At 40.7% G+C, this 14,566-nt stretch overlaps 1 protein-coding gene, 1 long non-coding RNA gene and 1 pseudogene across 2 annotated transcripts; 2 read left to right on the top strand and 1 right to left on the bottom strand.

The window, feature by feature from the left end:
• LOC145445025 (enoyl-CoA delta isomerase 1, mitochondrial pseudogene) overlaps positions 1-14,566 on the top strand; it is a 288,929-nt pseudogene that overhangs the window by 40,291 nt on the left and 234,072 nt on the right.
• Positions 547-2,393, top strand: LOC145445411 (uncharacterized). Its single transcript, XM_080323603.1, has one exon. It carries the CDS (start codon positions 1,038-1,040, stop codon positions 2,292-2,294), a length of 1,257 nt encoding a protein of 418 aa, XP_080179729.1. The 5' UTR covers positions 547-1,037; the 3' UTR covers positions 2,295-2,393.
• Positions 12,726-14,276, bottom strand: LOC145445441 (uncharacterized). Its single transcript, XR_013917021.1, has 2 exons — positions 13,411-14,276; positions 12,726-12,928 (listed from the first exon to the last, which is right to left on the bottom strand). It is a non-coding gene; the product is annotated as an uncharacterized LOC145445441 (long non-coding RNA).

Here is a 14,566-nt window from a genome sequence, read left to right as displayed (position 1 = left end):
CGGGAGATATTTCGTCAAGTCTTTTGTCACGGTGGGTGTGACAGTGGTCGATATGCAGTTAGTCACAATTTGGCTACTTTTTTGTCAAGCATTTTTTTTTAAAAACATGCGCCTGCATGCATGGTTGGAATAGAAGAGAAGTGAAGAAGAGAGCAGAAAGGAGATAGCACAGAGAAGATAGCAGAACACACACTAACCTAGGAAAAAACACACTCGTGAACTGCTATGACAACGCCGTAAAGGGGGTCATAGCAGCATCCAGAATTTAGTTTTATGATGGACCACAAGTGTGGCTTATCGCCATCAAACTTGTGACAGGGAGAACTCTGACGCATCCCCGGTGTTTTAGAGACATCATCCATCTGCTAAATCTAAAGTATTGATATATTCTTGCTCCATCTATTTACCAGAAATTTTCTTACGTTTACGGTTACCGTAAGTTTTCTCGCGATCACCACAAACCTCTGTCAATCGCCTGGATATAAACAGCTCTACGGGTCGGAGACGGCACTGGTCCACTAAATATTGAGAATGAAGTACTATGTGCAAACCGTAAAGCAGAACAGCAACATGGTAGCTTCGTGTTAAGTTAGTCTCCAAAATAGCAGATTAGCGAAAGCGCGGGAAGCAGTTTAGATTCAGGTCCGCCAGAGCTCGGGCGTTGCCCGCCCTTGGATTATACCTTGGATTGAATTTTGGGATTTACGGAACGGAAGCAGCTGAAAGAAAAGGAAAGGACAAAGCGGAAAGGCTCTCCTCTGACCGCCTTAGTAGAGGGGCCGTCAGGGGAAGTCAGACGAACGCTTGGACGGGTCACAAAGACAAAACAAGACCCGAGAAGAGGACTCAATGACAAAAAATAGTAAGACTTTTGCGTAGAGACTTACTTGCTACGATAGCCTATATATATATATATATATATATATAAATAAATAAAGAGGACAAGACCTCCTCTTCACGCGCGTATTAACTGCGGACTAACACTCCGCAGGACAACATTCACTACTCTCTTGCGGACTTATCACCCGCACAGTAGTATGGCAGCCTATAAGCATCGCCCAAGATCATTGGATGTAACCATTCCTGAAGGAATGACAGTCTTTGAAACCTACTCAGCAATAATGGACTTCCCTCCCATAAGGAATATGACGGACTACATAGAATCGATTTACCAAATAGGAGCGCGTACGTACAACATAACCATTCATGAAATGGAAAGCACCCAAAACGTTATAAAAGAACTCCTAAACATGACAAAAAATGGAATACGGACTCAACACGGTCTCATCGAGATCAACCCCCCACAAGAACCATACCAAACTATAAATATACGAGCCATCCCAACAGAGGCCACAGACAGAGAAATTGCTGAACTAGTGGAAAAAACAGGATGCGGTAAAGTGATCAAAATTATCCGTATTATGCACCGCGGGACAAAAGTACACAACGGATACAGACGTGTTCTGATCCAAAACTACCAACAAGGCAAACTTCCGCTCTTCTTTAACATCCGAAGAATATCTTGCAAAGTTTTCTACCCACCTGGGGAATACGAACCTGAATGCTACCATTGTCTTCAGAAAGGCCACACAGCCCGTAATTGCTTGGGAGTAACAGCATGTCTCGAATGCAAACAACCAGGGCACCGTAGAGCTAACTGCCCAAAACTCATAGACGAGTTTCCCACCCCGCAAGAGATAAAACACAACATGACAATTGAAAGTAATGAAGAGAACAACCCAAATGAATCCAACGAACACCAAGATCCTCAAAACATAGAAGAGAAAAAAACAAAAGAAAACAACGAACATAACGAAACAACTAATGAAGAAAATGACAATGAAGAAACCAATAATGAAGAAGAAAACGAGAAATCCCCGATATTACCAACAATATCCGAAAGCTCCTCCCCCTCCTCCTCCAATGAGAGTGATGCAAACACAGACCTATTCGAAGTATCAACCGAAAAAAGACCTTCCTTATCAGACGATGTAGAAAACCCCGAAGAGATGAAAACATCTACACTACTAGCTGGAAAAGAACCCACCCCCTCCCCCGACTCCCTGGAACCCCCCCAAATACCCCCCAGAAACAGAACCAAGGGCATTTCTAATGCACCAACAGAAGAACGACAGCACATCCACATCAAGATTCTTAGCCAGATGTCATGTAGCCCCATAGCCTCAGAAAAAAAAAGGAAGCCACACAGCCCAAGCTCCAAAAGACCATTTCACACCAGCTCAGAAGAAGAAACAGTCGAAAAAACCAAAACCAAAAAAATACTGAGAAAATGAATGAGAGAAATAATTAACTATATGTCAAAAATTGAAGAAAGTAATATCCTACTCCCTTCTACCTTCACAATGGATGACCAAGCCACCCCCTACCCCCCCTTGGCGACGAACCAGAACACAGGGCTTTTCGACTGCAAGATTATCACAATTAATGTGAACGGAGCAAACAAACACTGGAAGGATCTCACCTACTTTATTACCCAAACCAACGCAGACATCTATTGTATACAAGAAATCCACAGACTTGAGGAACAAAAATTAGCGTCATGGACAATCAAAAACGGGTACACGCACTACAAAAATTTCCTCTCCTATACAGATATAAGTAACGACAACCAAAAAGGAAGATACTATAAAGGAACAGCTATCTTACTTAAACAAGAAGTAGTGGAGAAGCGAAGCACAGAACACGTTATCCTCATCCAAGACCGCGCCCAACTAGTTAAAATAAAAACGAGAGACAGTGAAGAACCACTAAATATAGTGAACATCTATGCCCCTCCATCCGGACGCGAGGCGCAAAATACCTTCTTCGTGGAACTTGTACTACATCTCCGAGAACTCAAAGGCCCTACAATCATTGGCGGAGACTTCAACATGATAACAGATAGTCGAGACAGGGAAATACAGAAGAACATCTTCAAACTAGAAAAAGCTGGCCAAACTTGGAAAACATACGTAGACCAGTATAACTTAGTAGATATCTTCAGATGGAGAAACCCCTCAAAGAAAATTTTTACGAGCAATGCTCGACTTAACTCCCGAAGGATCGACAGGATATACGTCAGCAAGGACATAGCACAACAAACAACTTCGGCGACATACAATATAAATGCGATCTCGGATCACATCTACTATGAAACGCTTGATATAAAACCCATACTCCAACCCAGGTGGGGAATGGGTTTCTGGAAGAATAATACCTCCCACTATGGAGAAAAAAACTTCCAAGCTGAACTCAAAAATATACACAACCAGTTCACCATAAGAAAATACGAATATCCCACCCACGCCCTGTGGTGGGACGCTTTTAAAAAGAAAGTGAAAAAAGCCTCTATCTCTTACGGAATAATTGAAAGAAAGAAAAAACAAGAACATCAAACCAACCTAAACAGGAGACTAGAGAAAGAAAATACAACGCCCCAAGAAAGGAGGAACATATTAAAAACACTGAAAAACATCGAAAAAGAAAAGACAAACCTTCACATGAAACTTCTCTACAAAGAAGAAATGGAGGAAGGTGAAAAACCAACGCATCTCTTCTTCGAAAAGCTGAAAACAAGAAAACTCAAGAGAACAATCACTAGACTGAAAACTGTTTCTGGTGCAATAACGGAAAAAAAAGAAGAAATAATTGGAAACATACACCGCTTCTATAAAGATCTATGGTGCAACCAAAATAATCTCGATGAAACCCTACAACACAAGTTAATAGAAAAGATAACAAAAACTCTGCACGATGATGTTAGACAGCAACAAGATCTAGCTATCTCAGAGGAGGAAATAAAAAACGCGCTTCGGGACCAAAAGAACAACCATACCCCTGGCCCCGATGGCCTCTCAGCTGAATTTTACACCTCCTTCTACCATCTTTTGAAAGATGATCTCGTTCAACTCTTCAATAATGCCCTCCTATTCAGCAGCATTGCAGATTCTTGGAGTAACTCGGTAGTAAGCCTAATATTCAAGAAAGGAGATCCCGCTGAAATGAAAAATTGGAGACCAATCTCCCTGACCAACGTGGATTATAAACTCCTAATGAGAATAGTAGCAAACAGACTAAAACTACAATTAGATCAGCTCATATCCCAACAACAGAAATGTGCGATACCAGGGAGACAGATGTCTGACATCCTGAGAAACATCAAATCAGCCTATGATTACCACAAGATGAAAGAAAACCCGATTATTATTGCAAACTTCGATCAGGAAAAGGCCTTTGATCGGGTTCCACACGTATACATGCTTAAAATCCTTGAAAAATTCAACTTCGGTATACGAGTGAGAAACCTCATCAAAATACTATACAAAAATGCAAAAAGCCGTATTGAAGTCAACGGTCATTTAACCGAGGAAATCCCACTCGAAAGAGGCTTACGACAAGGATGCCCGCTATCCATGTGTCTATATACAATCACTGCAGAACCCCTGATGCTTAGTATCCTGGAAAACAGTAACATACAAGGATGCAAAATTGGACCTCACATCATGAAAATTCAGCAATACGCGGATGATGTAACAATCATCACAACAGACCTTAAATCAATAGAAGAATCCTTAAACGAATTCACCCGCCTCGAAAAAGCTACTGGTCAAAAACTCAACAAAGACAAAACGAAAATGCTATGCATCGGTAAAATAACAGACTGCAGAAGAGCACAGGAATTCAGAGACAATATAAAAGAGAGCATAAAAGTTCTAGGGCAACACTTCGGGGAAGAACACCAGGGAACCTCATGGAATGAGATAGCTGAGAAGATAAAGAGAAATCTATCCGGCAGCAGACACCGAAATCTTACCTGGCTAGGCAAAAAGAACATCATCAATACAAACATAACATCGATCATAACGTTCTTTGCCAGGACAAGTCTGCCAACCTCTCAAACCGCAGCGGTTATCTCGAAAACCATCTTTGACTATCTTTGGGCACCAGAAAAAATCGAAATTATACGCAGAAGCAAATTGATAAGGAAGATCAAAGATGGAGGTATGAACATCCTTCACGTCCAGAGTAGGCTAAAGGCCTGTGAGCTGGAAAAGATCGCTATACTAACACGACTTAACCAACCCACCGAATATTGGCACTTCCATGCTCTATATGAACTCGGACCCTCTATCAAAAAGTGGAATGAAAACCTATACACAAACAACACACCACATCTACCCTTCCTCACAAAAACATGGAGGACCAACATTCAAAACGCCGAGAAACTACATTGGGGAATCGAGGAGTGGCACACTGCCAGCCTAAAGGACATATACATTGAAATAAAGAAAACACATGAAAATATGGACCAAGAAGACGAGCTGGAAATAAAATGGATCTCTATTCAGATGAAGAATAAACATCTAGCTTCACTGTTGAAAAACAGAGAGAGAATAACAACTTACCGTGTAGCGAGAGAGGGATATATTTTTGGATGGAAACGAAAAACAATGGGGTTCCTTGAACACAAAACAGGAAGGTGCGCCTTAACTATATGTAGACAATGTAAACATTACAAAGATACATTAAATCACATCTTGTACACATGCCCATCCTCACGCCGAATCCTAGACAAACTTTCAACGATCCTGACGAAAGCGAGAAAAGCAAACATGCAGCTAGACGAAAACTCTCTCCACGAAAAGAACTGGAACAAGATCGACCTAGCAACCCAATTCATCATAACCATATACAAAGAAAAAGTCATAAAACACAGAATCAAACTGGATATTGAAAACAAGATGGAGGAGGACACAAAGGTATATGAAACCAGAATATACCAAAACACCTGTGCAACAGCGAAAGCAAGACTGGAAGACACGGAGAACCCTCTACCTATGGTGCTCTCTTCCCTGAAAGACCTGCTATGAATAGCCTTCCATTATATACCCAATTGCGCTTACGTCTTTACTGCATTGAATATGCTAAATTAATATCCCTCCTATCTATAATTATATGAGAATGAATCTGATGCGTTGTCACAATCCCAATCTCTACCTACAATATAACGCTTTCAAATGATAGGACTAACAGGTTTTTACTTTATTCCATCTCATTGAATAAATAATGCAACTAAGAAGCAATGACGAAAATTGCCAAAACCTGGCTAAACAGGTGTGAACCGAAAGTGCAACATGCATGTCTCCTGAGTCGAGCATGACATACACATTGGCAACAACTGAGCTTCAAGAAAAAAAAAAAAAAAAAAAAAAAAAAAAAAAAAAAAAAAAAGTACTATGTGCAATATGCATAGTCTTTAGTGACCTATATACCGCATTTACAGTGATAATATGAATGAAATCAAATATGGTTCCGGCATCATTTCGGCACTGGTCCACTAAATATTGAGAATGAAGTACTATGTGCAATATGCATAGTCTTTAGTGACCTTTATACCGCATTTACAGTGATAATATGAATGAAATCAAATATATGGTTCCGACATCATTTTTGCACTGGTCCACTAAATATTGAGAATGAAGTAGGCTACTGTGAGCAATATGCATAGTTCCATGTTTAGATTGTTTACATTATATCGCAGTGGTTCCCAAAGGAAGCGCCAGCGCCCCCCTGGGGGCGTTTACTAGCGTGATGGGGGCGCTGGCGATTAAATGGGCGATTGGGGGCACTGGCTATAAAATTTGGCGGTAGGGGGGGGGGGCGCTCTGAGGAAATGTGGGCGGTATAGGCTTATAAAGCAACTGCTCCGCAGTGTTGAAACGGTTGTTGAATAAAGCAGCTAAATATGCAGTAAATATGCAAAACCGATTCACTCAGGGCAATTTAGGGTCGTCCGTCTCTATTTAATCAGCTGTACCGGAAAAGTCCATTGTTACTTGACAATTCAGATCCTGCCCATCAATGGACTAATTGAGCAGTCTGCAGAAGCCCTAGAAAACGTTATTCATTGTGTGCTGCCAGAACTACAAAGCATTTGTGCAGTTATTGGTCACTACCACTAGGGCTGGGCAAAATCGAGTACCTGAGTGATTCGATTCCGAATCACGTAATATGCTTCGAGTCGAGTCGAGTATCACTCATTATGACATCATAAACGAATATAATAAGTCATATTTAAAATATGTACCGTTTATGCCACCACAAAGAATAGAATGCCTGTTATCCATCACATTGAAGATACTTTGGTATTTTTTCAGCCATACCGATTTTATTCCAATTGGTGACAATGTTGACGGATAATCATGACTTCGGAAATGCGCCCCGTCCAGTAACCTTCGTAGCTTTTTATTATATGTTTCGTATGCTACGATACCGCGAATCAAGGTTTCAAGGCTTCAACAGTGAAAATTAGTATCGAAACAACAATTCTCGTTGATAAATTAACTTGCAGTAGGAAGGAGCGTATAATTTCAGTACTCAAAAAAATCGTCTTTTGATACTCAGCACGAATCATTACAATTATTACTCGATTCGGATTCGAGTACTCGAATCATTGTGCCCAGCCAGACTTGTACAAACTAAACATTTAGTTAGTTGACGGTCAACTAACTAACAGTTTTTTGAGTAGTTCTAGTTCTAGTTGTAGTTGCGGATTTTGAAAATTCCGTAGTTCTAGTTCTAGTTGTAGTTGCGGATTTTGAAAATTCCGTAGTTCTAGTTCTAGTTGTAGTTGCAGATTTTGAAAATTCGGTAGTTCTAGTTCTAGTTTTAGTTGTGCATTTCAAAAAAATATTAGTTGCCGAACAACTAGAAAACACTCGTGTGTCCTGCGCGAAAAGAACTCTCCTCGCGTGACAAGTGAGGTTACTGAGGGTTACTAATGTGATCATGACAAAGGATCAAATGCTCATTGTTGGATCATAGTTAATACATTGATTATACCGAGTTCACTGATAACTTAGGCAAATTTACAACAATCGACAGTGCGCAGGGAGGTTCTATACCAATACCGAGAAAACCATTACCGAGAATGGACATTACCGAGAATGCCATTACCGAGAATGGACATTACCGAGAATGGACGTTACCGAGAATGGTCATTACCGAGAATGGACACCACCGATAATGAACATTACCGAGAATGGCCAATGTCAAGAATATAGCTTACTGGGACTGACGTTGTCGAGAAATGTATACCTGAGCATCGATACCGAATGTGGCAACGCCGTGATGCACTCACACGACCTGTACATATGCATAGCATGTCTGCATTGCATATATTGCATTCTCGGTAATGTCCATTCTCGGTGGTGTCCATTCTCGGTAATGTCCATTCTCTGTGGTGTCCATTCTCGGTAATGTCCATTCTCGGTAGTGTCCATTCTCGGTAATGGCATTCTCGGTAATGGTTTTCTCGGTATTGACCGGACACCGCACAGGGACACGCGATCTCCCGCTGAGGTTGCTTACTAATTGGAATGTGAACTAGTGATCTCCTGCTGTGCGCTGGCGAGTATCATCTCGGAACTAAGCTGTCGCGTCTGTTAAACTTACGAGATTTGATTCGTGATTATGATGGCGACCACGCCTGCCCAGGCACAGAGAGAAGACGATCTGGATTCGCCCAATATATCTTTACAAAGGAAACTGCAAAAATTGCCTGGGTCGTCTCCTCCTGGCTCCCCAACCCACAAGTTACCGAAAATCTCACTCTTCAACTTTCTACCTCCAAGTCAGTGTCGCTTGAAGTTAAATCCGGCGCGTATGAGGTGAAAAAGTATGCCAGAGATCAGCGACTACTCCTGGGTCAGAATGTGCTAAACTGTTGGCGGAATATGACCGACTTGCCAGAATTACGGAACTTGGCGAAAGATTTTCTTGGGATGACCGCGACATCTGCGCCCAGTGGAAGGGCTTTCTCGCATGCTGGGATTTTGTACTCTCCAAAGAGGGAAAAATTCAACGGAAAAACATTTTCGCGACTCATGTTGATTCACTGCAATCAGTATAACCGCTGCAGAAAATGGTTTAGTTTATTCTGTACTGATTACAGAAAAGTTCTGTACGTCTGATTTTTCAGTAATTTCGCTGTACCGACGTTCATGTGGAAGTCTGGAACGCCGAATTCGAATATAATAAAAAAGAATGAGTTGATTGAGAATTAAATTTAGTTAGTTGTGTTTTGGTTAGTTAGTTGCCGATATTTAAATTTCGTTAGTTCTAGTTATAGTTATAGTTGCGAGTTTTGAAAATTGAGTAGTTCTAGTTCTAGTTCTAGTTGCGTAATTTGAAAATTGGGTAGTTCTAGTTATAGTTATAGTTGCGAGGCTTAAAAATTGAGTAGTTCTAGTTCTAGTTCTAGTTGCGCTTTTAGAAAATTCAGTAGTTTTTACAAGTCTGTGCCCAGCCCTACTCACTACCAGGTGTGGTGGTTCTATGAGAGAATCTGCCTTGAGTGACTTTAATCCCTACTTCAAACGATCTTGGATTATCCACAGTGCTGCAACCAAGGCCTTCGACACGACGTTCTGGATTCGAGAAGCGATATCCCTTCTAGGCCTACTTGTCTGGCATATACTCCGAAATTTATGAGTAAAATAGGCCACAAAATTTATGAGTAGAATAGGCCTATTTCCGTTCTTAGTAATAATGAACCCTGATAAAGACGAAAACAGCACTGTCCGGATTGAGTGATAAGCCCGTGATATTTCACCGAAATTTTGCGAGACGTGAACTATTCCAATTCTCAATCTTGCATGAGCTACCGGCCAAGCTCGAATACCAGATTCTGACGGAAAAGCATAAATCAATCATCTTAGAAAACTGCACAAGGATATGGTGGTTTGATACCGGGATATATTAGAATTAGAAATTCCTTACCGGATTATCAATAGGCCTACATCATGTAAAGTTTCCGAGCATGATATGATTGAGGAACTGATTACGTCGTAGTGCAGGTAGAATAATTTTGAATTCAATGAAGCTCAATATCTCGAATCAATCGTATTGGATACACAATTCAATCATATAGAAATACTCTCACTAGAGTCGGGGTGACTTATTTTTTGATGTTGCCCTTCCCCGCTCATATTTGATATAACGTGTCAGTACCGTGACAAGGTTTTTGACTCACAGCAGAAACCGACTTGACAGTAGGCTTCAGGACGCGGAGACTGGAGATTTTAGAATGAGATTTCTCTAATCAAAACTCAAACCCAATATGACGAGTAAGATGATAACAATAGTCTACACAAGCTTGATACCTCTCGTTTTAACTGTAATAAATGCAAAACAACATTAATTTGATTTAGGCGTGGTGAGGGAGGGTCGGGGGGCGCTGGCAGTTTATACGTTGTCCAGGGGGCGGTGGCTCAAAAAAGTTTGGGAGACACTGAACTATAGTGTAACCCTACTGTATATGAAATTACAATTTTATCAAAATCTTTTCTTTTTGGCCACAAGAAATGTCCAGATTGTCCACCCATACATGTGACGAATGAAATAATTTACCGATTCTTTCGGTGAATCGATTTACGATCTCATGTCAGTAATTGAATAAAGCGTCAATAACAGTAAATTACTTTTACGAACACGTATGTAAACTCGTTTACTGCTAAAAAAGGTGTAAATTTACGGATTTACGGAACAGTGGCAGTCACGTGTTTTACATCTATCCTTATAGCCTAATTATCTATACTCCCACACGGCAGTTGAAACCCAGTGTTAGGAGTCAACCCAATGATTTTGCAAATATTATGTTTTCCAAATCAAAGTGCATAATTTCTACAGCAGTGGTCCATAACCTTTAGTAACAAGTGGAACGCTTATGCCAATCTTCAAGCCATCACAAAACCCCGAATTTTCATTAAGTCATAAAAAAATACACCACAAAACACATTTAACGACACATCTAATACATTAGTATAGAATACTGGCGTACAAAATCCCCCAGGCGCATCAACAGATTGGTAAAAGAACAAATCCATTAAAATATGTTTTTCCGATTCTCTTATACTACTTGCAGACGATTACCCCCGTGACGAATGTCAGTCGACGATATTCTGGATCGCTTGAATATGAAAACGATAATAATATCATGAATATTGATTGAAAATAAGTGTGATTTCTGCTATTCTCTTTCAGATACCAGTTCAGCAATGCGAGGCTTCACCTTTGAAAGTGTCATCGTATTGTTCATGACGCCAATTGCTAAATTACAAATGAGCTTATAGATCAGAGGTCACAAAAACTCTGGCCCGCGGGCCGCATGCGGCCCGTGATGGCATTGTGACTTACGAATATTCGATAATATTTAACTGCCAAGTATCTTTTTTTTTCAATTTGAGAACTGGAAATTCGCTCCAATTTTACTCCAGCAGCCCGAAACTACTCATCAAACTTCACTATTAAATCACTTTCAAAAGTTATCACGCAGAGTAAAATCATCTATTACGTCACATTACTTGTATATGAGGGTAAAACATGACCCGTTGATGATTCGTGTCTGAAAATTGTGATTGGACTTGAACGCGACCTTTTATAGAATTACTCGAACTCGGACTCAAGGTGTGATAAAATAGAAATGACTCTAATTGAGTCGCGTCAAACGTTACAACTTACAATCAGAGAAGGACTTATTGTGACACGGAACGCTGTGACTTGGTACAACCACGGACGCAATAAACTATCAAACTTGTACGGAGAATGGTAATATATCAAAAGGGCTTAGCTTGTGTCGCGTAGCTTATTTAGATATCGAAGCAGGTCGGTATGGCAACCGTCGGCATTGTGTTGCACTCTTGATCAGGGCCGTAACAGCAATTCGTCACCCCCCCCCCCAAAAAAAAAAAAACGTTGGTCTTGGGCCCCCCTAGGGTGATAAACCCAACTTCTGGACCCCCCTCAGGTTATACGCTGTTTACCGCTGCTTGTCATCTACATTGGTTTCCCTTCTGTGTGTCTGCTTTTGTCGCCTAAACGCGCAAAGCGCGCGAAATTTATATAATTCATGACTGAATCGGTCAATATCATCGGTTATTGCATATATATTGCTCTTAATGTTTACCCTCTCTCTGCTCACGTAATCTGATTTACCGGTAGAGCTGAGTGAGGTGTGTTTAAAAAGGTAGGAACCCTCAATAATAGTTAAACATCTACGGGTGAATACCCGTTGGCAGGAACGAAACAGCACTTCGTCAGGCCCCCCAATAAAACTTGAGTCATGGGCTTCCATAAGGTGATAAACCGTCCCCCATCACGTTGTTCGCTTTTGCCACGAAATTATAGTGGTGCCGTTTCGTGGGCCAGCGCGAGGCGCGAAAATTTTTGATAATTCATGATAAATCGGTCAATAAGATCGGGAATTGCATATATATTGTTATGAATTTCTTGTCCTCTCTGCTCAGATTTACCGGTATAGCTGAGTGAGATGTCTTCGAAACTATACACTGAAAAAAAAATTTACCTCGATTTACCGCGAAATGTCTGGAAGCAGGGTGGCCAGCCACTTGGCAGTAATATAACATTACCATCACTCAATGTAAATTCAACTTACAACCGTCCGGTAATCTAACTTTACATGCCAGACTGTAATGTTACAGTCACCTCTGGTATATTCAATCTACATTTTCTTCTGTGTACATTTACCACCGAGACTGTAATTTTACCGCCTTACCTACCTACCTACCTACAACCCTACATGCTGCCCTTGTAAATCAGATTACATGCCAGCTTGTAAATTCACGTCTCAGCCTACATCCATACCTATCCCAAAGCAACGCGATGCCAAAATATCGCAAAAGTTTCTTCGCGCTCTCAAGACGACATTAGGACAACTGGGTGTATATTCATTCATGATTCACGATGAAAAAGTATTGCTGCTGGAGGTATAATTCTTGTTTAGGAGGCATGCAAATATAGCACGAGTGGTCCCAAGAGAAGGTGAATTAATTCCAACGCCGGATAAACTTCTAATTGTTTCTTTTTCTCGTCTTCATTCCTTCTGTGTGACTAGTATCTTGCAGTTCCACTAAAAATAATTCATGCGTAAGTCGCTATACTAAGCCAAGTTGCTAACCTAGACATGACTTATAAAGACTAAGACAAATAGGCTAACAAAAATATAACAAGTTTTGAAGTACCAGTACTGGTACATTGTGAGTTGACGACTCCTCATTTGACATGATATATCAGAGATTCATGACTTAAATGATCAATGTATTGAAAGAAAAGGTGCCTCATTTGATGCGGCATGTGAGCCAAACATATCGAGCAGTGGATGAAAACATATCTAAGCTATGACCCGATAAATGTCAATAACAAGCTAACAGTTTCAACTACTCCACGGCAGAGTATGTGGTGTCTCAGGTCATTATACAAGTCGACTAATATCCCAAAATAGAACTGAGAATGGGGCGACTGAAATATTTAAATCATGAAACCAAAGTCATCTGGGTGGTGTGCACAGTCGTAGATATTCACGGTAACTAATACTACAGTAGGCTACTGTACCTTTTACGATGCGCATCCCATTCATCAGTCCTGAGAATCTTCAACGAAAGTCTCTACTTTCTTCAATCACAAGTCACAAGCTTCGCACCGTCAGCCTTTGCATGCCCAAAGCTCAATATTAATGGCGGCCAGTCGGCTACTCGGCTCGACACGCAGACGACTTTGAAATAAGTGATATTCATCCGCTCACATATGCCACCAATAATATTTACTGTCCACGTTATAATGTTCAATCCAGGTTGGTTTTTCATACAGAAACATCTATCAACACCTATAGTCCCTTTCTTTTGCATCTAATTTCGTATATATTGATATTTATTGCTCCACGTGTGGTTCCCTACTTACTTACCTCACCGGACGCTATTTGTGATGTCACAGTTGATTGTTGGTTGTTTACTACGAATCTCAGAAAAACCTGCAACGCGCAACCTAAGGTAACCTGTTATAGGTCGCCGTGTCCGCCATTAAGAAATGGTCAACTGAGCCTGCTGCTGTGCTGATATTTCTAGTTTCAGGAATAAGATTATATATCCTAAACTGATTTTTGTAACTCATTAGCCCTATCTGTTACAACAAATCTAACCGCCGAGACCGACCGTGTAGCCACAGCCTTATATAAGATAATGTATATGGTGTAACTACATTGTCAGCTGCTTCTTGCACCCAACTATGCACTATACCGAAATTGGTACTAGGGTCAACCAGTTCCGTGCGACCTAATCCTGTCTCGCGAACGAGGTTGAATCAGGTCAAATCGCAACGAGAATGATATCACAGTGACATGCACTTCCACGTATCCACTGGTTGCTGGGGCTTGGAAGCTAATCAATTTTGCCAATAGCTTGGTAAAATGCCGTAGCGAGTAACTGTCACTGTCAGTAACTTTGCGAAGAAATTCTGGTAACTTGACTTAGCAGCTAAATTAATGTAATATTACATATGAAAATGTAAAATGACAAGCCACACGCTGCTATTGGCTGCGACCGGTAATTCGTTGTAAAATTTACAGAAATTTATTTGTAAATCTACCAGATTTTTTTGTGTGTAGAGCCCGTAAATAATAATTAAACATATTCGGGCGGGCGGACCCGTTGATATGACTTCGTTACATGATGTTATTTCGTGACCTCCTGTCTGCTCTATCAAAAAATATAGA

This window comes from Botryllus schlosseri, chromosome 8 (assembly GCF_051294905.1).
Source record: "Botryllus schlosseri isolate E-star chromosome 8, Bs_hap1, whole genome shotgun sequence".
NCBI classification, from domain to species: Eukaryota; Metazoa; Chordata; class Ascidiacea; order Stolidobranchia; family Styelidae; genus Botryllus; species Botryllus schlosseri.
The sequence above is the reverse complement of the archived record's forward strand: the minus strand, read 5'-3'. Positions and strand labels throughout refer to the sequence as shown.

Excerpts from the sequence above, each read along its gene's own strand:
- LOC145445411 (XM_080323603.1), top strand. The coding sequence starts at position 1,038 with ATGGCAGCCTATAAGCATCGCCCAAGATCATTGGATGTAACCATTCCT.